The sequence below is a fragment of the Anopheles merus genome, chromosome 2L (assembly GCF_017562075.2).
Source record: "Anopheles merus strain MAF chromosome 2L, AmerM5.1, whole genome shotgun sequence".
Classification (NCBI taxonomy): Eukaryota; Metazoa; Arthropoda; class Insecta; order Diptera; family Culicidae; genus Anopheles; species Anopheles merus.
The window spans coordinates 16412261-16436736 of NC_054083.1; the positions used below are offsets into that span (position 1 = coordinate 16412261).

The 24476-nt window shown below is 43.1% G+C and overlaps 5 protein-coding genes across 8 annotated transcripts; 3 read left to right on the plus strand and 2 right to left on the minus strand.

The window, feature by feature from the left end:
- Positions 1 to 714: 714 nt before the first annotated feature.
- On the plus strand, positions 715 to 2315 carry LOC121593301 (cell division control protein 6 homolog). Its single transcript, XM_041915545.1, has 2 exons — positions 715 to 1209; positions 1274 to 2315. Exons 1-2 carry the CDS (start codon positions 839 to 841, stop codon positions 2313 to 2315), a joined length of 1413 nt encoding a protein of 470 aa, XP_041771479.1. The 5' UTR covers positions 715 to 838.
- Positions 2316 to 2620: 305 nt separating this feature from the next.
- LOC121593303 (intraflagellar transport protein 46 homolog) lies at positions 2621 to 4214 on the plus strand. Of its 3 annotated transcripts, XM_041915549.1 has the most exons (5): positions 2621 to 2806; positions 2879 to 2948; positions 3061 to 3413; positions 3491 to 3961; positions 4045 to 4214. In XM_041915549.1, the coding sequence occupies exons 1-4, from the start codon at positions 2621 to 2623 to the stop codon at positions 3917 to 3919; spliced, it is 1038 nt and encodes a 345-aa protein (XP_041771483.1). In that variant the 3' UTR covers positions 3920 to 3961; positions 4045 to 4214. The 3 variants fall into 3 exon arrangements, with proteins under 3 accessions (XP_041771483.1, XP_041771482.1, XP_041771484.1); XM_041915548.1 differs by having other exon boundaries at positions 3491 to 4214; XM_041915550.1 differs by having other exon boundaries at positions 3109 to 3413; positions 3491 to 4214.
- LOC121593302 (rubber oxygenase-like) lies at positions 3962 to 8038 on the minus strand. Of its 2 annotated transcripts, XM_041915547.1 has the most exons (7): positions 7927 to 8038; positions 7595 to 7816; positions 7383 to 7491; positions 7096 to 7302; positions 6905 to 7030; positions 4599 to 4709; positions 3962 to 4524 (listed from the first exon to the last, which is right to left on the minus strand). In XM_041915547.1, the coding sequence occupies exons 2-7, from the start codon at positions 7626 to 7628 to the stop codon at positions 4056 to 4058; spliced, it is 1056 nt and encodes a 351-aa protein (XP_041771481.1). In that variant the 5' UTR covers positions 7629 to 7816; positions 7927 to 8038; the 3' UTR covers positions 3962 to 4055. The 2 variants fall into 2 exon arrangements, with proteins under 2 accessions (XP_041771481.1, XP_041771480.1); XM_041915546.1 differs by lacking the exon at positions 7927 to 8038 and having other exon boundaries at positions 7595 to 7854.
- A 376-nt stretch (positions 8039 to 8414) lies between these two features.
- LOC121593306 (dynein light chain Tctex-type 5-B-like) lies at positions 8415 to 9558 on the plus strand. The gene is made up of 5 exons (XM_041915552.1): positions 8415 to 8615; positions 8684 to 8770; positions 8834 to 8875; positions 8944 to 9036; positions 9128 to 9558. The coding sequence occupies exons 1-5, from the start codon at positions 8601 to 8603 to the stop codon at positions 9491 to 9493; spliced, it is 603 nt and encodes a 200-aa protein (XP_041771486.1). The 5' UTR covers positions 8415 to 8600; the 3' UTR covers positions 9494 to 9558.
- LOC121593305 lies at positions 9523 to 10828 on the minus strand. Its single transcript, XM_041915551.1, has 2 exons — positions 10036 to 10828; positions 9523 to 9962 (listed from the first exon to the last, which is right to left on the minus strand). The coding sequence occupies exons 1-2, from the start codon at positions 10529 to 10531 to the stop codon at positions 9850 to 9852; spliced, it is 609 nt and encodes a 202-aa protein (XP_041771485.1). The 5' UTR covers positions 10532 to 10828; the 3' UTR covers positions 9523 to 9849.
- Positions 10829 to 24476: the final 13648 nt, after the last annotated feature.

Genomic DNA, 24476 nt, shown 5'->3' on the forward strand with positions numbered 1-24476 from the left:
AGCAGGATAGTCAGTCCTACGTATGGCGGCACGGTCTATTTGGGGCTTGTACCCATGACGGGCATGTTGCTAAGTCGTACAAGTTGACGACTGTACCATGAGACCGGCTCTACCCTTTTAGCTACCCTTTTACTCGGGCGTAAAATGTTCCGGAGGAGGAGAAAGGTCCGAAAAAAGAGAAAGGAAAAAGGAGCAGAAAGGTCCCAAATATTTATCGCATATGGAACCAGGTTTAGAATCCATGCTCTCAGTTCTTGTATCCGATTCCAAGCACGAATCCTAAGCTACATTCGGAGCTTCATTGCTCGTTAGTTGTGAACATTAAATAGAAATTAGATGAGAATTATGCTTCACATCAACAAATCTAGCAGAACATATTTATAACAATATATTTTTATGTAACGGAAAAATTAAATTAAATGCTCCTGTCGGGTCCATTCCCACATGCCCATCCCTACAATTTAGCGTCATGTTTGATAGTGATGTGCATAGCTTTTGCTGAGCAATAGTTCCAGAGGAATTGTATCGAAATGTATTTGTCGATGTCCATGAAAGATGTTGCCTTATTTGAAATTCTACATTGATTTTCTAACATTTTAGATAAATAAAATTGATTCTAAAATTGTTCGATAAACCCATCAAAGATTTCGATTCTCCCACTAGGAACGGATCGCATCGCCGGATAAGATATGATTCAGTCTCGGATCGTACTGAACATGTCCCCCCCCAGCACTGTACACATCAGCTGTTGCACGGGCGGGAAAACGAGACAGCTTTGAGCGCGAATTGTTCACAGCAAAATAACGGTGAAAACAGTACCCAAGCACACAGTCCAACTATGCATCGTCGCACCCGCCTAAGTTTACGTTCCTCTTCAATCAACGACAAGGAAAACGAACATGAACAAGCGCAACTAACAGCATCGCCCAGAAAGCGTCGTTCGAAAGTGCCGGACAGTAGTGTGAAGGATGCCGAACTGCCGGAAGAAGACGGCGCTAGTTCACCGAAAAAAGTGGCCCGCAAAGCCGGTCGCCCTCCTGCACTTCCACCGGCCGTGGAAGACGTGGAGGAGCAGGAAGATACAGCTCACGGTACAGGTGCGTCAGATTTGGTAGGAAAACTGCCCGAACGGGAGAAAGAGTACGACGAGCTGGTTGGCTTCGTGGAGGGTGTGTTGAGTTCCGATGGGTCGGGAAGTTTGTACATCAGGTAAGCAAGACTATTCCCTGGGTCTTATCGCAATCGGTTAACGCGTGTCTCTCTGCCTACGCAGCGGACCGCCAGGCACGGGAAAGACGGCCACCCTGCAGCGGATACTGAACCATTCCTCGTTCGCGAAGAAGCTGAAACCCGTCTACATCAACTGCACCTCGATCAAGAGTGTGGGCAGCATCTACAAAAAGATCTCGGAAGAGCTGGGCCTGAAGGTAGGTGGCACCACGGAAAAGCAGTACCAGGGTGCGATCGAGGCGCACCTGGAGCGAAAGCACAAAACCATCATGCTGGTGCTGGACGAGGTCGATCAGCTGTCGAGCAGCAAGCAAACCATCCTGTACAGCATCTTCGAATGGCCGGCCCGGCCGACCGCGCGGCTCATCCTGATCGGTATTGCCAACGCGCTCGATCTTACCGATCGGCTGCTCGCCCGGCTGCAGGCCCGCTGCGAGCTAAAGCCACAGCTGATACAGTTCCTACCGTACACGAAGCAACAGATCGTGACCATACTGAAGGCTAGTCTGGAGGAGTCCAACTCGCTGTCGCGCTTTCCCGAGGCGGCCCTGGGGCTGCTTGCCGCCAAGGTGGCCTCCACCTCGGGTGATATCCGGCGCGCCCTGTTCATTGCGCGGCGGCTAGTGGAGAGCGCGAAAAAGGAGGACCGCAAAACGGGCTCGTCGGGCGCGCCGACCGTGGTCAGCATGGGCCAGGTGATGACGGTGCTGAAGCAGGTGTACGGTGCGTCCCAGACGCTCGGCAACGATCTCGAGGAGGGTTTCCCGCTGCAGCAGAAAATTCTCATCTGCTCGCTGATGCTGATGCTGAAGCACGGCAAAAACAAGGACATCACCGTCGGCAAGCTGTACGATGTGTACAAAGCGATCTGCACCAAGCGCAACATACAGGCCGTCGACCAGACGGAGTTCATCAGCCTGTGCACGCTGGTGGAGACGCGCGGCATTGTCCGGCTGCAGGGCAAAAAGGAGCCGAGGATGCACCGGGTCTGCCTGCAGTGGGACGAGCAGGAGGTCACCTCGGCCCTGAACGACAAGCAGCTGATTGCGAGCATCCTCAGTGATGTTTCCTGTTTGGGGAAGTAGTAGTGTAAATGCGGAATTGTTTTAAGCTTATTTTATTTATAGTGAATTTCTTCTCCTCCGTGAGTGTGTGTGTGTGCGTGAAATGTGTGACGAAATTTAAATAAAAGAAGAAGAAAAAGGAAATCCCTTGAATAATTGTACGGATAGAATGAATCCGAATAAAATCGTCCCGAGCGTTGCCATGGTGACGCGGCCCTTTTTGGCCCCAAACAAACGCTTGTTTGGAGTAGAAGAAAAAAGCTGCCCTCCAGAGAAAACAACCAGCCGGGTGGTGCGTTATTTACGCACGAATACTACAGTGAACGATGGATTTGTATGACGAAATGTACGAAATTAAAAATGGCCGCGAAATTGACGACAGTCCACCGCCGGATCTGGACGTTTCCGGTTCGCTGCAGTTCATCAACCAGGAGGACGAGGACGAGGACGAGGAGGAGGAAGAGGATGACGACCACGAGGACCATCGTTCGGAAGAAAGGCCACTGAGAAAGGTAAGCATTGAGTGTGCGAACGCCCAACAAAAGGATGAATTAATTCCATTCCCACTTCTGCCCGCCCGGTAGGAAAGCTTCAACGAAAGTCATCCGATGAGTTTGCTCGAGGAAGTACCGAAAGCGGGCCGTATCGGTGCAGGTTAGTTGCCGTTTAGATTGTGTCTGTTGCCTGTTAAATGTCACCTGTGCTTCCCTTTCTGTCTGTATGTTTGTGTCCGGGTTTGTCTGGTCTGTATGTCCGGTCGCGCCAGAGTCGAACCCGAAACGAGACAACCTGCGTAAGCACGATTCCCTTACAGACAGTAGCGCCAGCATGTCGGAGGACGAGAAGGAACCGGCGAAGAAGCTGGTCGAGGAAAAGGAGTTCAACCCGAAGCTGTACGATAACATCGACGCACCGAGCGAGGTCAAGGATCTGTTCCAGTACATCCCGCGCTACACGCCCCAGCGGATCGCGATCGACTTCAAGCTGAAGATCTTCATCCCGGAGTTTATACCGGCGGTCGGTGATATCGATGCGTTTCTGAAGGTTTGCCCACCGGGCCCGGTGAGCGAGAAGAAAAGCAAGAAGCTCAACGGTCACATCCAGAACCTTGGATTAATGGTAGGAATGTGGGGTGTTTTTGGTCTCGCCTTTCAAAGCCGGCGCTAATGATCCCTTTTGCTCTCCCTTCGCCACAGATCCTGGACGAGCCGTGCGGCGACCAGAGCGACAGCGTGCTGCTACAGATGAAGCTACGTTCGATCTTTACCAAACCGATCGAAACACCTTCGGCGATCGTGCGCAGTGCGCGGGATATCGATCGCTGGATCACCGAGATCCAGTCCCTGCGGGCCAGCCAATCGATCCAAAGCGTCAACGCCCAGAAGCAACCGGTAGTTAACATCGACAGCCTGATGTCGGAATGGCCGGAGGAGATGGAGCGGACGCTCGATGCGCTTGGGTTCCCGCCCGCCAAGCTGGACTGCAGTCTTACGAGCTACGTTAAGATCGTGTGCAACATTTTCGACATTCCGCTGCCGGCCAGCGAAAGCCAGACGGACTACATCTACGCGCTGTACAATCTGTTCAATCTGTTTCTGGCCATCAAGCAGCAAAACAGCCTCTAGGGGCTCCTAAGCGAAGAAGAAACTGTTTGTAGTCGTAAAAAGGTTAGTTTGCATTTCACCAAAGTTACATAAAAATAGATAACAGATAGCTTACAGATAGTAACAGACAAACATGAAATCGTTAGTTACGCGCCGTTTACTTCAAGATGCGTACGTACGCATCCGTCACACCAAACGCGTAGATGGCCAGAAACGGGAAGTAGGTGATCAGAAACCGGGACATTACCATCTGCATGTTAAAGTACCACCGGACCAGCGCAATGTTCAGCAGAACCGATTGGATGTAGCACACACAGTAGAGGATAAACCGGGCGTACCGGCTGAACTGTTCGTAGGGCCGAAGTCGCGATTCCGATTGCTTCACGCCCGGCGACGCCTCATCGGCCCAGTAGTGATAGCCGGGTATGTTGTTAAGGCGCATCGTCAGGAACAGGAAGCTATCGAACTCGACTAACGGATTGAAGCACCACAAACCTTCGATGAGCGCTTTACCCATTTTAACAAATTCGGCTGTGCGTTGGAGCAGGGCAGGCTGCAGTATTTCGTTCGCTATCAGCGACATCCGCTGCTCGGTGGTTTCGAACCGATCGGTGCAAGCGTTGAATCTGAAGCATGGAAGGAAACACGGTTATATACACGGGCTTTGGGAAGGAACTGGCGAAAGATCTCTGTAACTAACCTCTCTTCGATGCCCATCATGTGGCCAATCACGCGCCACATGTGTACGAACGCATCCATGTCCTTCGGGTCGTACTGGACGCCAAGCTTGCGGTGGCTAATAATGATGTAGCTAAAAGTAAACAACACATGAATGAATGGGTTCGTACTGGAATTTGGCTTTGGTATACAAAAAAGACCTCGTACTGGACAATTTGAATCATTTAATAATTATTTTAAAACATTCTAAGCTAATTTGCGACACGTTCAGATCGTTAAAAATTAGATGGAATATAATTTTACGGGAAAAATTAAATATTTCCCAAAATGTGTTTAAAATGATCAACTGTTAGTCAACAAATTTAACAAAAGCAATTATGTTGTTTCGTATTTGAATTTAAGTTTATTTCGTATTTAAATTAAGAAAACACTTATGATATTTTCGTTTTGTTTATGCTTTTTTTAAATATATGTGTGTACCTTTATCAATCACGAACTGCAAGAAACTAATAACCGACAACCTTTTTAAAAATTAAATAGCCACTCGTGCTCAAGGATCGAGATCTTTTAAATTTTGCTTTAAAATATGGTAATATTCAAATAAACATATTTAATTGAAAAAGTTGCTACAATTAACAATTTCAAATTTCAAAGTAATAATGCATGTACAGGCGGTCCAATGGGGACCGAAAACGGCCGCAAAATACCGCGTATCTCGAATTTCCGCGTAAGTCGAATCTCGTGATTTCCAGTTAAAATTTCACTAATTTTCGTGTAATTTTGCAATTAGGGGGCGGTTTCAGTCACTGTATGAGTTATTTGATATGATTCTTACTGAATATACAGTTTTAAACCTTTTGAAACAGTTTTAACATTCGATCGAAACGGAAATTATTTGGCAATTTACAATTGATGTGTCAAATCAGTACAATTTGGTCGAAAAACTGTCAAATTTAGAAAACCGTGTATCTCCGAATCCGCGTATAAGAGGTACCGTGTATCTCGGGGACCGCCTGTACCGTATTGCTTCGAATTACGGAGGCATTTTTGGCGTTTAATATTTTCTTATTTATTCAATTTTAATAGGTCAAACTTATGTATAGCTCGCTTTTTTAAAGCAAACCTTCTACATTTGAGGAAAAAATAAAGATTTCCAATAGTTTTATTCGAACCATTTCAAAAACTCATAACATTACAACGATATTTTGATTCATATTCCGGAAAGTTTCGAGCTCATGTTTCAAAGTACGGACATTTTGATTCAAATTCCGGACAGCTTCAAGTACAACACATTTTTCTAGTACACATTCAGGACAGCACATTTTTAGTTTTTAACTTATACACTTTTAGTTATGAACGCTAAATTCTTCTTATTGTTATTATCACTGTCTAAAAAATAATTTAAAGCAATTAATCACAATTTACTTCGGCCGTCCGGTATTAAATACAAGATAAAAAAATTTTGCTTCGAATTCCGGACAGAATTTAATACGTGATTTAATGAAATGCATAGCACAATATGATAAAACACTGTTGCTATCAGGTTTATAACTACTTCTACAATTGATTCCGATGTTCTTCAATGCATATGGACAAGATAAATAGGAATTTTAGACGAAATTACACTGTCGCCGGCATCAAAGCTTAGTAGCGGTCAGACACATTTTTAATTGGTTCTAATACATCATGGCAATTATGAAAAAAATTAAAGCGGTATGGCCAGGGACTGGATATGAAAACTGGATTCAATAAACATACCGAATGTTCGGAGTTTGAAGCTGTCCGTAATTTGCATCATAACGGCAAGTGCGCAAGTTCTAGCTGTTCTAGTTCTAGCAACCATTCTATAATAGTATAAAAACTAAATACAAAAACTATGAAAAATATTGCTAATATAATTTATAACTGTATTTTACGCCCATAAAAAGCTTTAATGAGTAGATATTTGTTCATAAAATTTAAACTGTGTGTTTTCTTTTGAGTAACTTTTTGAACATTAATCCAAACCCAGGATTTTAATGATCTCTTGTTCCATCACTTTGAGAAAATAATTTTTTGAAAGCTGAGCAAAACATTAAAAAAGGTATTTTTCACAATTGCTCAATGCATTCTCTATCCGCACAATTTAATGGAAAGTTCAAAGCTCAATTAATTGCAATGTGTTTTACTCAAGACCAGATCCTCAGAACATTATTTTCGTACACGTTCTACCTGATGTCGTTAGTTAGTGCGATTTTTTTGTACAATCCAGCAAATCACCGCTAACGTGTAATCATCTGGTGATCGGTTGCAACAGGTTAATTACTGTTTTTTTTGCGTCATACTTACCCAATGAAGCCAAACTGAGTGATCGCCATGTCTCGCTGGGAGATGATCATGCCCGGACGAACGCTCGATGCCTGTCTGCTCACACCGGCGTGAGTTTTTCTCACAAACGTTATCGATTTCCAGGCTCTTTATGGACGAACAAAACGAATCAGATTACAAACTACAAATTCTTTTAAATTAAAAACCATTACCTAGACGAGGGAACGAAATCCTCGAAGTACCATTCCAGAGTATGCATGATGGTGGCAACGTAGCGCCGGTAGGCCGTCCGCGGCTCGGACGATTGGTTTGTGTGGACCAGCACGCGCAAAATCGACGGCACCGTAATGATGGCGAGCAGTCCGCACAGCTTACCGACGAACATCGCGTAAAAGTTGCGCCTAAAGTACTCTTGTGCCCTACAAATGGGGGGGGCAAAAATCCGGTTAATATCTCCGGTCGATTTCACCTCCACGGCGCAAAAACGCATTTCCAGTACCTTTTAATCTTCCCATCGTCGTACCACTCGGGTAGCTCGATGTCGCCGTAATCCACCGAAATGTTCGCACCCTGGTCGAGTGTCTCCAAATAACTCGCTTCCGGGCGAGCTTCACGACGAGACGAAGAGAAAGCGCGCCCAACGGACCCAAGCGGGCAGATGAGGGGTAAGTGGAAGCTGAAGAAGCGAGCAATCAATCAGCATTTGCTTACCTGGACCTACGTCACTGGTTTCTGTTGCGCCCATGGTGCATGTGCAGGATGTTTCTTATCCGATAAGATTGTGGCCACAATCGAGACTGCAGAATTTGGTGTTTTGTTGTTTGTCCTCTCTTGGGGAAAGGTCGATTCCGAGGGTTACGCGATTATCTTTCGACTGATCGTATTGTTCGCTGCATTTTGTTTACGTACCGAGCAGAGTGAGATGATTGCTGGCTGGTTGGCGATGGGGGAAAGAGGCAACAGATAGCACAGAAGACGTACCGAGAAAGAGAGAAAACGATGTGAGAAGAGAGCGCGTGAACGAGGGCGTGAGAAGGGAGTACCAGTGAGATAAATTGAAGAATTCCAAGCGTTTTTAACCCTTAAAGCACTTTTCGTGTAATTTAAATTGTAAAATAAATTCAAATTGGCTTTTTATCTGAACTTACTCTATACAGGCGGTCCCCGAGATACACGGTTAATGGGGACCGAAAACGGCCGTAAAAAACCGCGTATCTCGAATTTCCGCGTAAGACGAATCTCGTGATTTCTAGCCAAAATATCACTAATTTTCGAGTTAATTTGCAACTAGGGGGTGGTTTTAGCCACTTAATCAATTATTTGATATGATTCTGAATGAAATAACAGTTTCAAACCTTTTGAAATAGTTTTTAACATCCGATCAAAACAGAATTATTTGGCATTTTACAATAGATGTGTCAAATCAATACAATTTGCTCAAAGAACTGTCAAATTTAGAAAACCGCGTATCTCTGAATCCGCGTATAAGAGGTACCGTGTATCTCGGGGACCGCCTGTAATTAGTAGAATCTATGTACAGCCGTCTCTCACTGGTTGAACATCGATTGCACGCCAACTACTGAATGTTTGCTGCATGCATAGCAGGTTGTGATTTAATGTTTGGCAAAAAGCATTTCATAACCCCAAAAATTGTGTAATTTAGCTTCATTTTGTTACTAGTTTTTCTTCAATTAATTTTTTTTTTAAATATTGAAACATGAAAAGCGCCAAGGTAAGATATTTCGAGATGTGTATACAAAATCTAATTTATTTCATTGCAATTTTTGCCCTTCTAAAAAGGATGGAGAAAAGGCGAAAAGACCTAAAAAAATCGGGTTTGTTGATCCACAAGGAGATTCGGAGGCCTTGGACACGCGAAAAAGCTATGTAAGTATTTGTACTGGAATTTGTTTAAAAAAAACTCCTTAAAAATGCATCTTTCTTCTGTAGCGGAAATCAACATACCCCCGGGAAAGTTTGTCAGCTCTAGCGGTAAGACAGGTGGGAAATGTTTGAAAGAAATATTTTACAATCATCACTTTCTCGTTTGTCTCCGATAGCGAAAATCCTCCGTACTGATACTGTCCCGCCTGATGGGTCCGCCGATGACTTCCTCAAGGATCGACCGGGGCCTGTACGATCGGACCAGCATGGTAAGGCGGGTTTAGCATTTTCATTATTTTCCCCATTTTTCCCCCTGATCACAACAACGCACGTGGCGTATAACGTCGTTCTATCACGCAGTACGTAGTGCCACGGTTTCAAAACACGTTCCGCATGGAGTCGAAGAACCCGTTCCGGCGCGAGGTGATGCAGTCGATGATGGGTCACTTTTTGCACACCTACCTCGACGAGTACAAGTATGTGGCGAAGCGGGCCAAACGGTTGGCGGAAAATTTAAGCGAAGAGTTGCGCAATCAGTTCAAGCTGTGCCAGTTCGAACGGTACCGGTACGTGGCGCTCGTGACGGTGGGCGACAAGAAGATGCAAAACTTCCGGTACGTTGCCCGAGCGCTGTGGGATCCGGAGAAGGACGATTGCATCAGCTGTACGTACGAGGCGCCACCGTTCTTCGTCGTGGCCAGCGTTTGGACGGTGTACTATGAGTGAGTGCGCCTTTTGAAATTGAAACAGCCGGGCAGGATGTAATACATTGGCGTTTATTAGAAATTCTACTTCGTTTCGTTGAGCGATTAATTTAATGTATGGAGATGATGAAGCTTGGCGTGGACCCTGTCTTCCTGTTTATCCATTCTTTGAATGGCTCTGGGCAGGGGCGAATAATTTACATGCTTTCTATAGCTAGACACCGACATCATATTCTATAGCTAGTCACTAGACATAGTGCGTTCCCTTTATGGCGCTGGTTTAAAATGGGGAAACTGCATTAACAAGCTGCGCTGGAGTTCACGGGCACAGCAAATTCTACGCTATTAAGATAAAGCTTAAACTTCATAACCTAACTTCTACCTATTAGCCTCGTCATACGTTCGTTTCGCAGGAACTGTAAGCAGTTTGGTCGTAGCAGGCGTCGATGCGTTCGGGTACAGATCATATTTGGCCGGTTCCAGCATCGAATCTGAAATGCAGCCGAAGCAAAAGCATTAGCTTTCCGAAACCTTACAGTTGGTGTGTCCAACCCCCCAATTTACCCTCCTCTCCCGGCAGTGCTTCAAACGGAACGGGACTGCCAAGCTTCCGTTTCTCTCCGCGAATCGTGGGCGCATCACAGGCAAATTCATCACACGAAACCAGATGCGGTATGTCATCGATCGAGTTGCAGGAATCGTACCGCATCGAAATACCTTCGCTCGACTCGAACGAACCCTGGGACGATTCGGGACCGCACTGGTCAAAATTCATAGCTATTTTCTTCTTCGGCACTTCTTCTGCCGCTTCGTCAGCCGTTACAGTGCTGGTTGGCTTCGTACGCGCCAGCTTCAGCCCACTGCCGGAAGGCTGGGGCGTGCTCGTGTAAGAGTAGCGCGGTGAATGTTGCTCCTCGGCGCACGGTTCCTCAATGTCGAAGTTAATAACCAGCGCTTGCATCTGCTCCTCGAACTCCCTGGCGTACTGAGAGTCGGAGGAATTGACGTACGGGCTGTGGGATTCCCTGCGCAGCTCGCGAACGAAACTCGAGTACTCCATGTTGCTTCCTGCTTCTGCTTCCAGCAGTTCTTCCGGGCGGTACAGTTTGCGATGCTCCGCTTGCTGTGATTGCAGCAACAAACAAAACGAAACTGCGCTGGAGTGGCGAGCAGCTCACAGCCGCTATCTTGTAACTATAGCAACGCGCACTAATACAGAATATACGCTTGCTTTGGTGTACATTGCTCGAGCGAGTAAAGCTAATCGATAAAAACTTAAACTACCTACGCCACAGTGCGGTCGATCGATTTTTACTCGAAGCGGGATATTTTGTTTTGGTTTGGTTTCCTTTTGACCTTTGACAGCCGTTTGCGTCCAAACAAACTGAAGGGCCGCGGTAACAAACCAGGCCGTCCATGGTGGTTTGGTGGCAGCCATTTTGAAGTTTCAAATTGTAACGGAAGCTATCGGAATTGTTTGTGATGGTGCAAAAAGGGACACAATTTCATTTAAAAAAAACACTTAAAATAAGTTAGCGCAAGGCCACGGAGGTGACAAAATATTGAAAATTTCAACTTTGTCAAAATTGCTTGTCAACTGCAACAAAAAGCTATTCTCGTGGCCGCACCAAAAATATACGCAAGAACGACAAAAAGCTCAAACATACCCCAAATAGCCAAAATTGCTTAAGCAGCTCATTTTGGCACGCTAAAGATCGTTGCTCTAATTCGCCTTTTGCAGTAGATAAACAGCATCAAAGTTCTATGTGGGTCTTTCAAACAGCGCCTAAGCAGCTTCCTTATGCCACGATGCCAGGGATTATTTTTCTTTGTGTTTTATTTTCAAGCAAGCGTCATCGATGAAATAAACAACAAGATTTGTTTCGTTTAAACACAAATGTATATGTTTAAATCCTTTGTATTGATGAATTACACAAAATTTTACACAATTTACTGATAATTCACAATCACTTCACTCAATATTCATTCTTCAATTAACGAATCTAACTTGTGCAGCAGCAATCCCAAGCGCCACAGATTAAGCTTAAACGACTGGAAAATTGAATATCCATAGGAAAAAAATGAAAGCTTCACAGCTTCATTGGTTTGATCAATAGATGGCGTATTACAACTCATCATTATATTGCTATCCTTTTCTTGCAATGTGTTTCGACAAGTTTCATCTTATAATGACCTATATAGCCTTCTAACTATCTGAGCAAAAATCTATATGAATGGTCGTGTGGTCAGATACGTGGGTATCAACACCAACGACCATTACTCAAATCTCACTTGCTTCAGTACTGGTGGTTTCCGTTGGAGTTTAGTATTTAAACAATTGTATCGCCGTTCTAGTTCTAGCGATGCATAACTTCAATGCGAAACCATACAACAGTACAGAGGAAATGAGAAAGCTCTCCTCCAAGCGAGGAAGCTCCACAGGCTGGGTATCCCACAAACAGATGGCGCCACCAGCTTTTTTGCTATTTTTAGAATGCATGAGTCGTTTGCCGTCTGCTAAACGAAGTCTTTCTATATTCCGTTTAGGTAGAGAATTTGAGGCGTTTAGAAGCCGTTTAGTGGTCGTTTAGTGGATTTGTGGCACTTGGGAATGAGATTATTGCCGGCGTCCGTCTTTGAAACTTTGACAAGAGCCACCTTGAACCGATGTCATGCATTAAAAAGCTATAAAGTTCCACCAAGTTCAGTACCCTTTCTTAACAAGCCTTCAAGTTCCATCATGAACCCTACACATAGTGCTAATCAGCCGCAAAGTTCCAAAGAGTACCATGTGCCTGTTAAAAAGCTCCATAGTTCCGCAAAGTACCGTCTATCTCTTAATCGGCCACAAAGTACGACATCGGAACGATTTTTCGTTAAACAGCCCTAAATCAGCTATAAAGTACGAGCTGGCTATTTGGGACGAATATCATTGATGTTTTGTTTAAGAAATACTAAATAGGTACATAAATCAATTAGAAACATGCATTTCAGCATTATTATCATAGCCCACAACTGCGCCAAATACCAATTTGTTTACGATTTCTAAATTTTTGTCAACTTTTGTTAACTTTATTTCCTAGCTGCTCCAGGTTATTAAAATTTGACAAAAGCTTAAAAAGTGACAAAAGCTCATGTTTTAAAACAAATTTCAGCATTTTGTCACTCCCATGGCCTTGTGCCCAGTGATGACAATCGAGTATCAAAAGTCTAAAATACATGCTCATCAAAAATACTTCCAGTAACCCAATGAAGCTCCCCAAGTGCTACAAATCCACTAAACGACCACTAAACGGGTTCTAAACGACTCAAGCTCTCAACTTAAACGGAATACAGAAAGACTTCGTTTAGCAGACGGCAAACGACTCTAAAAATAGCAAAAAGCTAGTGGCTTCATCTGTTTACCCAACCAGTGGAACTTTCTCGCTTGGAGAGCTTTCTTATTCCCTTTGTACTGTTGTATGGTTTTATTGGCAGTAGTGCAAACAACCAGCGTATTGTATGGTTAGGAACAGAATGAATTTATTTGATAGAAAACTTATAACCACAGTGAATCATAGGTTACTATGATTAAAGTTATTCGTGATACAAAATATCGGCATACTATAAACTCATAACACTCCTTCTTAAGCCGATTTTTTTGTTATACCCATCAATGTCCGGTTACGTTCTAATTTAATGCGTTGTAGTGATTTCGTTATTCCATCTGCAACCTGATCTTCGGTATTCACATAATCGAGCTGCACAACTTTTCGATCCAACGCATCTCGTATAAAATGATGTCTAATGTCAATATGTTTGGTTCTTGGTGTGTATCCACCATTTTTAGCAATACATATTGTACTTTGATTATCACAAAACAACTTGATTGGGTCATGCTTACCAAACTGCGTTAAGAGTCCCTGCCACCAGGACGCTTCTTGTACAGCTGCAGATAATGCCATTTACTCTGCCTCACATGTGGATAACGCCACAGTTGCTTGTCGTTTGCAACTCCAAGAAACCGCTCCTCCTTGGATTTTGAATATATATCCACTTGTTGATTTACGATCATCTGTGTCAGCGGCCCAATCAGCATCTGAATAGCCGACGATTATCACCAGATTATTATTATCACCAGATGAGAAATACTTCAACTTCATAGAAGACGTCCCTCTGAGATACCGCATCAAATGTTTGACGGCCTGCCAGTGACTTGATCCGGGGTTGGTGTTGTACCGACTCAGCTGGTTGACAGCAAACAGGATGTCAGGTATGGTACATTGAGCAAGATACATTAGGCATCCTACGGCTTCTTGATACGATATATTCGCCATTTGTTCCAGCTCTTCTTCCGTTTGAGGCGACATTTTCGACGTAAGTTTGATGGCAGTGTTCATTGGAGTGGACGTGGATTTCGAATCTTGCATGTTGAACCTGGCTAAGACTGTTTCAATATAGGCTTCCTGATCCAGCGCTATTCCATCTTCCGAATACGTAATGCGGATCCCTAGACAACTTTTTGCTGGTCCGAGATCTTTCATTTTGAACGTATTGCTCAACTGCACCTTCAATTGATTTTTCCTGTCCACGTTATTTGAAAAAATCATCAAGTCATCCACATAGATTGCAACAAATAAAATATTGCCTTTGTCAATCTTCAAGTAGACACACGTGTCGTATTTCGATTGCTTCAAGCCTAGCTTCTTGAGCGCTGTGTCTAATTTCACATTCCACACCCGGCTTGATTGTTTTAGCCCGTATAAAGCTTTGTTTAGGCGGCACACCATTGTTCGCTTATTATACTGCTCAAAGCATGGGGGTTGCTCCATATATATCTCCTGGTCTAGATCACCTTGGAGAAAACCGGTAATGGCATCCATCTGATCTATCATAATATTGTGTCTAGCAGCGAGCGCAAAAAGGTATCTCAGTGAACTGTGACGTACCACTGGCGAGTAGGTTTCGTCGTAGTCCACCCCCTTTCGTTGAGAAAATCCTTTGATCACTAACCGTGCCTTGTAGCGATCGATGTTTCCAGCAGCATCATACTTGGTCTTGAACACCCATTTGCACTTAATTGCTTTTCTTCCTTCTGGCAGCGCTGATAAACTCCACGTGTTGTTTTCCATCAGCGCCTGGTACTCTTCTTCCATCGCTACCTTCCATCGTTCGGAGTCGTTACGCGACAAAGCATCCTGATGGCTAACAGGATCGTCATCTGTAACTTCCCTCCTGGCGTTGGATTCGGTCATGGCAATACCACTAAATTCTCTAGCTGCTCGTGAACTGCTTTCCTCTGTTTCTGCAGCATTGTTTAATCCTTCCTGGCTCCGGATCGCTGTCGATGAACCACTAGTTTGGCAACTGTTGGATACATGCTGAGAAGGAAAGGAACTAGGCAGTCCTTTTGTTGAAATAACAAAATCATTGTACTTGCCTGGCAATCTGTGCTCCCGACCGCTGCGCCTCAACACCGGTGACCTTGGTGGATTTGAATCTTGTCGCAGTAGGAGCACGGGGGTCACATTGATCACAGAATTATCAGCAGCATCATCAGAATCAACCAATGTTCCGTCGGAATCTTCGCTAAAATCTCCAACCTCATTGGAAAATTCATTGAAAGCATCGTTATCGCTATCTTCCTCACTCGGCGGTGTTTCAGTCGAAGGAATGCTCGGTGCAAGAGAAATCGTCTCTTCGTGTTCCACAAGAATAATCTTTTTTACGTTCGAGTTTTCTTCGAAAGGAATAGCGACACCTTCATCGATGAATTTCACTTCCCGGCTGATGACAATTTTCCTGGACCTCAAATTGAACTATCGATACACTTTGGTATGTTCGTCAATTCCGGTGAAAATGCACTCTTCTGACTTTGGATCCCATTTTTTTCGATATTGTTTTGGTACTATGACCATCGCACGTGTTCCAAATATCCTAATATGGGAAAGGTTGGGTTTCTTTCCTGTCCATGCTTCCTCCGGAGTTACTTCGTTGCCTTTGGTTGGGGAACGATTCAGCAAATATACAGCCATTGCCACAGTTTCCGCCCAAAAATGTTTTGCAAGCTTAGCCATGTAAAGCATGCACCTTGCACGTTCTACGATCGATCTGTTCGCTCGTTCCGCCATACCGTTTTGTTCCGGGGTGTACGCATGGGATTTCTGATGAACTATTCCGTGCTTATTCAGATGTTTTTTGAATGTAGCATTTACGTACTCTTTACCGTTGTCTGTTCGGAAGACCTTAAGCTTTCTTCCGGATTGCCGTTCCACTATTGCGTGAAAATCCTGGAAAACTTGCGCAACCTCAGATTCCGATTTAGTTTTTAAAAAGTATGTCCACATCCGGCGGGATTTATCGTCAATAAAGACAATAAAATAACGGTTTCCACCTAGTGACTTAATCTCCATCGGCCCGCAGATATCAGAATGAACTAAATCTAATATCTCAGCCGCAAGCGATCCTTCTTTGCTGAACGGGTGGCGACTCTGTTTCCCCATCGGACACACCATACAGTCGGCCATGCTTTCTCCGTCGATATTGACTCCATCTGCCAATCCGTTAGCGAGGCTGCGCACACCGTTGATGTTTAGGTGTCCCATCCGTTGGTGCCATAACTCCAAGCTTCCTGTAGATGAAACCGCCAAAGCATTTTTCTTACCTTGCTTGCGTTCTTGAAGCTTGAAGAGGTCGTTTTCATGGCTGCCCGTAGCTACGACATCGCCACCTTTGTCAATCACTTTGCATCCATCGTTGTTAAAAACGACGATGTATCCTTTCCTGACGATCTGGTTGACGGACAATAGATTCACTGATAGGTCTGGCAATACTTGAACATCACAAACAGGAATCTCATCGTTGCTACACGAAGGCTTCGCTATGTACGATCCCGTTCTGGTGATTTTCATATTACCGCCGTTAGCCGCTACCACAGTACCATTCGATAGCTTCACATTTTGTAGGAGTTCCGCGTTTCGTGTCATGTGAACACTAGCTCCTGAGTCAAAATACCAATCTTCACCGTTGGCTGTCCCGATAGTAGAAAGCACTGTGCAAAACGTGTTTTCCTTTTTCGAACTGTAGCAATCCTTTGCTATATGGCCGTACTTGGAACATTTCCGACATCTCGGCCCTTTCGGAGGATTCTGTTCTTTAAATTTTTTTCCAGAAACTTTCCTTTTTGCAACAAACGCTGGTTCAGTGGATGTGGCTGGCACTTCTTGAAGAAGTTTTGTTTTGATAACGTCTCCAGTAATGGCTATACCTGAATTTTCCAAAGCTATTATCATTGGACGATATTGCTCAGACAAACCAGCCAATAGAAGCGTTCCAATCCACTCTTCGGAAATCGCAAAGCCTATTCCGTAGAGTTGATGCGACGTTGAAATTATGCGGTTAACGTATTCGGACATGGATTCGCAAGACGACAAATCCGTTTTTATCAGCTTGTGGAGCAGTCCGACTCTTCTAGTAAGACCAGAATCTTCAAAAGCTCTCTCCAACTTAGCCCAAACTTCTCTTGCTGCCGTTGCTTCCTTGACGTGCACATAATTCAACGGATCAAGAAGAAGGATGATTTTAGCTCTTGCCTTGCGATCCTTGCCTGCATCCACGTCGTCATTCTTTTTCGGCTTTACCACGCACCAGAGATCTTCGAGCCCAAGGAAGGTTTGTACCGCAAACTTCCAAGTGTCCCAATTTTCTCTACCGGTAAGACGTTCGATGCCAGGAAGATTCGACGAAACTATGCAACTACCTGTGGATCCTGTGGAACTTGAATTCATCTTCGGTTTCTTGTCACTTGATTGAAAATTACACTTCTTCAAATATCGTACTATTCTGGGCCCATAACCTATTAGCAGTAGTGCAAACAACCAGCGTATTGTATGGTTAGGAACAGAATGAATTTATTTGATAGAAAACTTATAACCACAGTGAATCATAGGTCACGTCACACACACACACACACACACACACACACACAAATACAAACAAACCACACATAAACCTGGCCCAACGGGTGCATGCTGCGTTGAAAAAACCAAGGTCCTATCATTTTGTCCGATACTGTATCTGACCACACGACCATTGATATAGATTTTTGCTCGGAAAGTTAGAAGGCTATATAGGTGATGATTAGATGAAATTTGTCGAAACACATTGTGTTGTGGATAGACGTGCCGAGCCCTGGATTCGCCGTAGCAGTTGCGTTGCTGCTGGTCGACATCCAGGAATCGACACTGCGCTCACGCACACTACCACGCCGCACTTAGCGATGCGCGCTAAGTGTTTGCAGAGCGCACCTAACCCGAGTGAGTGTGTAACAGGCTACCGGTCGAGCAGGGCTCCCGATAGGGCTCACGGTGCGGCTCGTGCGCGCGGCCCCATACTTAAATGTATTGTGTTTTGTATTTATTTATTATTTTAATTCGTGCAATAAACGTGTATAAATGCTCAAAACATAAAACATTGCAAAAAAAGGACAGCAATATAATGATGAGTTGTAATACGCCAACTATTGTGCAAACCAATGAAGGAAGGGAGCTTTTTTCTATGGATATTCGATTTTATAGTCGTTTAAGCTTAATCTGTGGCGATTGGGTCGATTGCTTCAATATTTTTAAAAAATTTAAACAATGAGTCATTGATAAAAAAGAACATGTCCTTCCTCAACCGCCACAAAAGCACAAAGGGTGGTTTGTAGATTCCATTGGACTACCTGTGATTTTATCGAACGTCCCGTATAATGCTATGGTGATTGGTACTGCGATTATTTGAATGATTTAAATAGTTTAACTGTAATAAAAATCCCAGAAAACCTCAAGATTCGGTTTGTCACATAAAATCATACGCGACGATCCAAACGAATCTAAATTGTTTGGTTCCGTCGTTCAACATAATCGCACTTTTGACGTTATCTTAATAGGGTAACTGTACCAGTTTTCGGCAGAGTATCTAAAAACGTGGAATTCTGCACAAATGCGGTAAGAAATTTCACAAAACACATTTTTGCAGTGAAAGTGTAATTATTTGTTATTCACATACGAAGTTTCACACCTTTTCATTACGTATTTTTCAAAATATAAAATGAATTGTGCTTTTTTTTCGGCAGCTTTGCTGTCAGCCAATGGTTTGGCAGGTTTGTGATTAAGAGAATCAGAACAGTAAAACAATGAAAAAGTGGTGTATATTAAAGATTTTATGCTTATTTAATTTATTCTAACTTGTTCGGAATTTTAAAATCACGATAATCAAGTTATTTTCACTTTAAATACTGCCGAAAATAGGTACACAGTAAATGCTCATTTTTGACAGCTCAATGTTGTGGGCTCCTGCCGAAACTCGGAACAATAACATACCTTGGATTTGGCTGAATATTTCTTTTAAAATTGATCAGAACACTACAATGCGTATGCTGACACATAATATGACCTTTCTTGTACCAAATATCACCAATTTTACAACAAACAATGCACTAATATAAGAGAAAAATAAATATTTGTAAGCCAATTCGCACCGTACGCTATAACCATCAAACTGTCAATTTTCTTCAATGGCTGCTCTGTTTAAACCAAGGTGGATTAATTATATCAGGTGGTGGATAAGGGCCTTTGGGGGGTCGCCATAATTGAGGGACTTTACGTCATTTTAAAACCGTTAACCATTGGTTTCCGCACACAAAGCTTAGCAAATAGAACAGATTTCTTTGTTAGTATGTGCATTTTTGTGTGTTTATTGATTTTATCGAAAAAATGACATATATTAACAAAAGATTTGATGATTTGTTTATGCACGAAATTTAAAATCATGTGAGTAAGAGTTCTAATCTCACGTAAATTGTCCATGCGGCTCGTAGATAATGAGGAATTAATGTGAAAATTGAAAAAAATAATGCTTTCTTAATTTTTATGGCCAAAAATGTCGAAAACACAATGAATTTTAGAATAAATTCACGGAATAACACAAAATAACACACTTTAATCCATGTTTTAATGTTAAATAAGAACTCGCGAAGTCCAAAATATATTTTTAAAGAATGTTTAATCGAAAAAATGGGGTAGATAAATTATATGAACAAATTTAATAAATGTAAACAAAGTTAGCCGGTCTCATGGTACAGTCGTCAACTCGTACGACTTAACAACATGCCCGTCATGGGTTCAAGCCCCAAATAGACCGTGCCGCCATACGTAGGACTGACTATCCTGCTATGGGGGGAAATCAATAAGTCACTGAAAACCAACCCCACAAGTGTGTTGGCAGGCCTTGACCGGCATCGGTTGTTGAGCCAAAGAAGAAGAAACAAAGTTTGAATCCTGGGGACCTTACATCAAGTGACGAATTGTCAAAATGCACTAGAGTCCACCACCTGATATTTTTAAATCCACCTTGGTTTAAACGTCGCATCAAAATGGCTGTCAAAACGGGCCAAAATAAGCAACATAAAATTAATAATTACAGGGTGGCATCGTAGAAGTGATACACCTATTCGAGTGCCCCTATATTGTGTTTTCTGTCACTGTGTGTCAAACTCATGGGCATATTTTGACTGCTTAATTTGTTTACTACTTATCGTGAAAAACGTACACTTAGTGTTCTCTTCAGTTTTCTCATATATTATAATGGATTCAAGTCGCGAACAAATAAAAATTTTGCATTTGCATGGATTGACAAACATACAGATTAGGCAGAAACTGTCTCATCTCAATTTAAGTCGACTATTCGTCTACCGGACCATCAAACGATACTAGGAGACAGGCACGGTTGTTCCAAAGAAGGGACCTGGAAAAAACGGAGTGTCCGGACTCCAGCGATGATCACAGCGGTAAAGGAACGTGTGCGGCGAAATCCAGCTCGTTCGGGAAAAAAATTGCGCGTGAAATGAAGATGAGTCACTTTGCCATGCAAAGCATTCTGAAAAAGGACCTTAGGTTACAGGGCGTTTAAAAAGCAAAAAAAAAAAACCCACGGCTTAGGCCCGTGTCTGTGCTCCATCGCATGCGATTTTATCGCACGTGCTGTCAAACGCTTTTTCGTATAATATTGCGATTATTTGGATGATTTTAATAATATAACGATTATGAAAAATTAAGTTGAGATTGTTCCTACAAAACACCACACATTTAGTTTGACAGATAAAATCGGATGCGGCGTCCGACGAAGTCAATTTTTTTTGATTCCGTCGTACGACGAAATCGCACGTCCGACGTTATCTGTCAAATCCCATATAAAATTTTGACAGGCCTTCCGATAAAATCGCATCCGATGGAGCACAGACACGGGCCTAAACCAGCAAAAATATTACCGAAAGGGTGACCAGATTTCGCTTGTTGCTGAAGACGCACGCAGGCCACAACATCATCTTTTCGGACGAAAAACTGTTCACTCAGGAGGATCCTTGAATAATCAGTGTGATCGTATTTATGGAGCATGTATTTGGGATATAACAGCCGATAAAAGAACACTCGAACAGTATCAAAATGCATCAGTTGTGATGGTTTGAGGAGCTATCTCGGCCAAAGGGAAGTTTCCGTTATTGTTTATCGACAAAGGCGTTGTTGATCTTCACAAGGAGTACTATTTGGAACACGTTCTTCAAGGCCACTAGAAACCATACGCTAAGAAGCTTTTTGCAACGACAGCTTTCGCTTTTTTTGCCAACAGGATTCAGCTCCAGCCTAAAGCTCCATAAGGCTTTGACCGTTCAAGTGGTGCAAGGAGCATTTGCCATATTTTATCAGTGCATCGGAATGGCCTGCGTCGTCTCCAGATTTAAACCCGTTGGACTTTAGCATATGGGGTTTCATGCTTGGAAAGTAGGACGACGTCAAACATGCATTTGGATGGATTCAAGAAATGGTTGTTAAAGATATGGGACGAAATGCCGGATGAAGTTGTGCGTGCGGCCTTCAACGATTCCTAAAAGAACCTACGGGCGGTTATCAAGTGTAAAGGTGAAAAGCGAAATGCAGGTTTAGTACCAATAGAAGCTATTTAAATCGATTTCTAAGAGAAATCAAACCTGGTGTCAATTTTATAACAATATGTTATAACACCAATCTTAAGAAAGTAAGAGTGTTAAATTGCGTTAAACATTTTTTTGTACATATTTACATTGATAAAAACATTTTCTGACCCGTATTCGTGCTGCCGAAAATAGGAACACAGCCTGCCGAAAATAGGGACAAACTGCCGAAAATAGCAGCAAAATCAATGTTAGCATTTTCACGAATATTTATGAAAAATGGCTTTGAACCGGCAAATAAAAAATAGTGTAACATACTATGATAGTTTATCAACCAGAATAACATCACTTTCATGAAAATAATCAAAAATGTATATGTGTGAGCAGTTTTTGTGAAACTGCTGCACTAGCGTGCCGAAAGCTGGTACAGTTACCCTATTCCCATATAAACGATTGGAAAATTAAATGTCCACCGAACGGGTTCAAAACGGCTCTAGACCACAACTTAAAAGGAATCTAGAAAGACTTCGTTTAGTAGATGGCAAACGACTGATGCATTTTGCATTTTGCTTTTGGTGGGATAGCTACACAGTGGATCTTTTCTAGCGTATAATAACAAATATGAAGTTCAGAAAAACTAGATTTTATATATTTTGCGTCCAAAAATTATGCAAATCAAGAGTTTTGCCACCAAGAATTATGCGACCAACATTTTTGCGACCAATAATTATGCGACAAGGAACTATGCGACCAAGATTTTTGCGAGCAACAATTGCGACCAAGAATGATGCGATCAATGGGCGCATAGTTCTTTGTTGCAAAAATGTTGATCGCATGATTCTTGGCCGCAAAAATCTTGGTCGCAAAATTCTAGGTCGCAAAAATCTTGGTCGCAAACTTCTTGGTCGCATAATTCTTGGTCGCAAAAATCTTGGTCGCATAATTGTTGGTCGCATAGTTCTTGGTCGCAAAAATCCTGGTCGTAAACTTCTTGGTCGCAAACTTCTTGGTCGCAAACTTCTTGGTCGCAAACTTCTTGGTAGCAAACTTCTTGGCCAGCAAACTTCTTGGTCGCAAACTTCTTGGTAGTAAACTACTTGGTCGCAAAAATCTTGGTCGCAAAAATCTTTCGCGGTTTTGGAAAACGCATTACAGCGTATCTTCAAAGTTTCCTTTTAAATCGCACTTTTAAAGTTTTAATTGGAACTCTATCTTCTGGATATCAGCCGATAACTGAAGAGTTACTTTTGATCGTCACTTAACATTTAAAGCAACCACTACACGGGTCAAAAGAGAAGCGAAATACCGTATTTATTTTTTCAGAATGCTTGGCACCGGTCAACATGGCGCCTCCCGCCAAACACAACTACAAATCATTAACAGCTGGCTTTTTCCAAAACTACTCTACGGCATTGAAATAGCTTCCCAGGAACGGGAAAATTTCCAAAAACAAATAGCACTACTCTACTGCAAGAATTAGAAGACCGCAACCTCGTTTGTACCAATCTAAGCCCCATAGCATCATTTCTGTGTGAAAGCGGGCTTCAACCTTTCGACCATATCATAACCGACAAGATAGTAGCAGCTGCAGTACGAATGATGAAGAAAAACATCAAGACCGACGCCCTTATTCAAAGGACAAATGCCGACTTCACCACGCTAATACTATAACTACCATCTGATCTTGAGTGACGGATCAGTATAAAACTGATCCACTCTCCACTCCACTGGTTGTGGAATCTACTTCAGCATTGACAATAGCGCCATCCGGCTACCAGAACGTACCTCAATCTTCACCGCAGAAGTAATAGCCCTTGAAATTGCAGCTAACGAAGACCTACGCAAAGACAAACCCAACATGATCTTCAACGACAGTGCAAGTGTTCTTCAGGCATTTGAATCTGGAACCACTCTGCGGATTCTGCTGGATTCCTGACCACACAGTTATTCAGGGAAACGAAATAGCAGACCGGCTAGCCAACGCAAGAAGTAGTAACCCGACCTGCTGCCATAAAACTCTTCCACGCCGTGACTTCATTCACCTTAGCAAAACTATCATCGCCAATAGCTGGAATGATTATTGGGTTAGCAGCGGCCGCTCTTTCCTGAGAATCATCAAGACCACAACACCACCAAAGAAAGACCATCCATCACACCAAGACCAGAGAATCCTATCACGACTTCGGATAGGACACACCCGGCGTACCCACACCTTATTATTACAAAAATCAAGCCCACCACTATGCAGTTTCTGTGGCGTCGACATCACCGTCCGCCTTATCTTAAGCGAATGCCATGAATATTCTGCGGAACGCATCACCTGCAAATTGGACCACAGCATCGATACCATCCTATTGCCAGCTATTGCCAGCGTAAACTTTTAAAAGTCCTTCGTATTAATAACCTTTTTAAACCTTTATAAACTGTTGTGTTCGCACAAAACAAGCATGAAGACGGTGGTGTACGGCACAAACAGGATATATATTTTATCACTATCTTTGGTATCGTTTGCAATAACACGTATATAAATAATATCGCACACACACGCAATGCGGGGAGAGCACGGCTGGTCCTTCTCGCGCCGCGATCCTCACTGAGGACGTCACAGGATGACAGCCCTGCTGTCAGCGGTGTGCCCTCAGGATGAGGCAGCGGTCTGTCCACAACATAAACGTATTATTAACTTTAACCAAAACCACATGTATGTAGGATGAAAAGAGAAAAGATTATTCAGTTAAAATTAACATAATCGTCTTAGTTCTTCACGTGTGTTTCACTTTAATCTCCGTGTGCGACTGTCGGCATCCGCTGTCCGTTCTCCCGTCCTCCCGGTTAATCGAGTCACGCCGCTCTCATCCGAGCTGTCATCACGAACACAGAGTGGATCATTCGTCACCCATCCTACATGTATAACAGACAAATAATTTATTAAAATCAACGGATAGTTTTAAGGAAATCGAGGCTACCCGGTATAAGGTAATTGCAAGCCACAAATGGCTTCCAAAGAAGAATGTTAGATTTAAAGTATTGAATTAATTCACCGATTAGAAGATGCGAA

Coding starts and splice junctions, on each gene's coding strand:
- LOC121593301 (XM_041915545.1), top strand. CDS start 839: ATGCATCGTCGCACCCGCCTAAGTTTACGTTCCTCTTCAATCAACGAC. Junction 1,210..1,273: donor TCGGGAAGTTTGTACATCAG/GTAAGCAAGACT, acceptor CTGCCTACGCAG/CGGACCGCCAGGCACGGGAA.
- LOC121593302 (XM_041915547.1), bottom strand. CDS start 7,628: ATGGGCGCAACAGAAACCAGTGACGTAGGTCCAG. Junction 4,710..6,904: donor ACTCAGTTTGGCTTCATTGG/GTAAGTATGACG, acceptor GTTTACTTTTAG/CTACATCATTATTAGCCACC. Junction 4,525..4,598: donor ATGATGGGCATCGAAGAGAG/GTTAGTTACAGA, acceptor TCCATGCTTCAG/ATTCAACGCTTGCACCGATC.
- LOC121593306 (XM_041915552.1), top strand. Junction 8,771..8,833: donor TGGACACGCGAAAAAGCTAT/GTAAGTATTTGT, acceptor TTTCTTCTGTAG/CGGAAATCAACATACCCCCG. Junction 9,037..9,127: donor TGTACGATCGGACCAGCATG/GTAAGGCGGGTT, acceptor TCTATCACGCAG/TACGTAGTGCCACGGTTTCA.
- LOC121593303 (XM_041915548.1), top strand. CDS start 2,621: ATGGATTTGTATGACGAAATGTACGAAATTAAAAATGGCCGCGAAATT. Junction 2,807..2,878: donor AAGAAAGGCCACTGAGAAAG/GTAAGCATTGAG, acceptor CCCGCCCGGTAG/GAAAGCTTCAACGAAAGTCA. Junction 3,414..3,490: donor TCCAGAACCTTGGATTAATG/GTAGGAATGTGG, acceptor CCTTCGCCACAG/ATCCTGGACGAGCCGTGCGG.
- LOC121593305 (XM_041915551.1), bottom strand. CDS start 10,531: ATGGAGTACTCGAGTTTCGTTCGCGAGCTGCGCAGGGAATCCCACAGC. Junction 9,963..10,035: donor AGCACTGCCGGGAGAGGAGG/GTAAATTGGGGG, acceptor GCTGCATTTCAG/ATTCGATGCTGGAACCGGCC.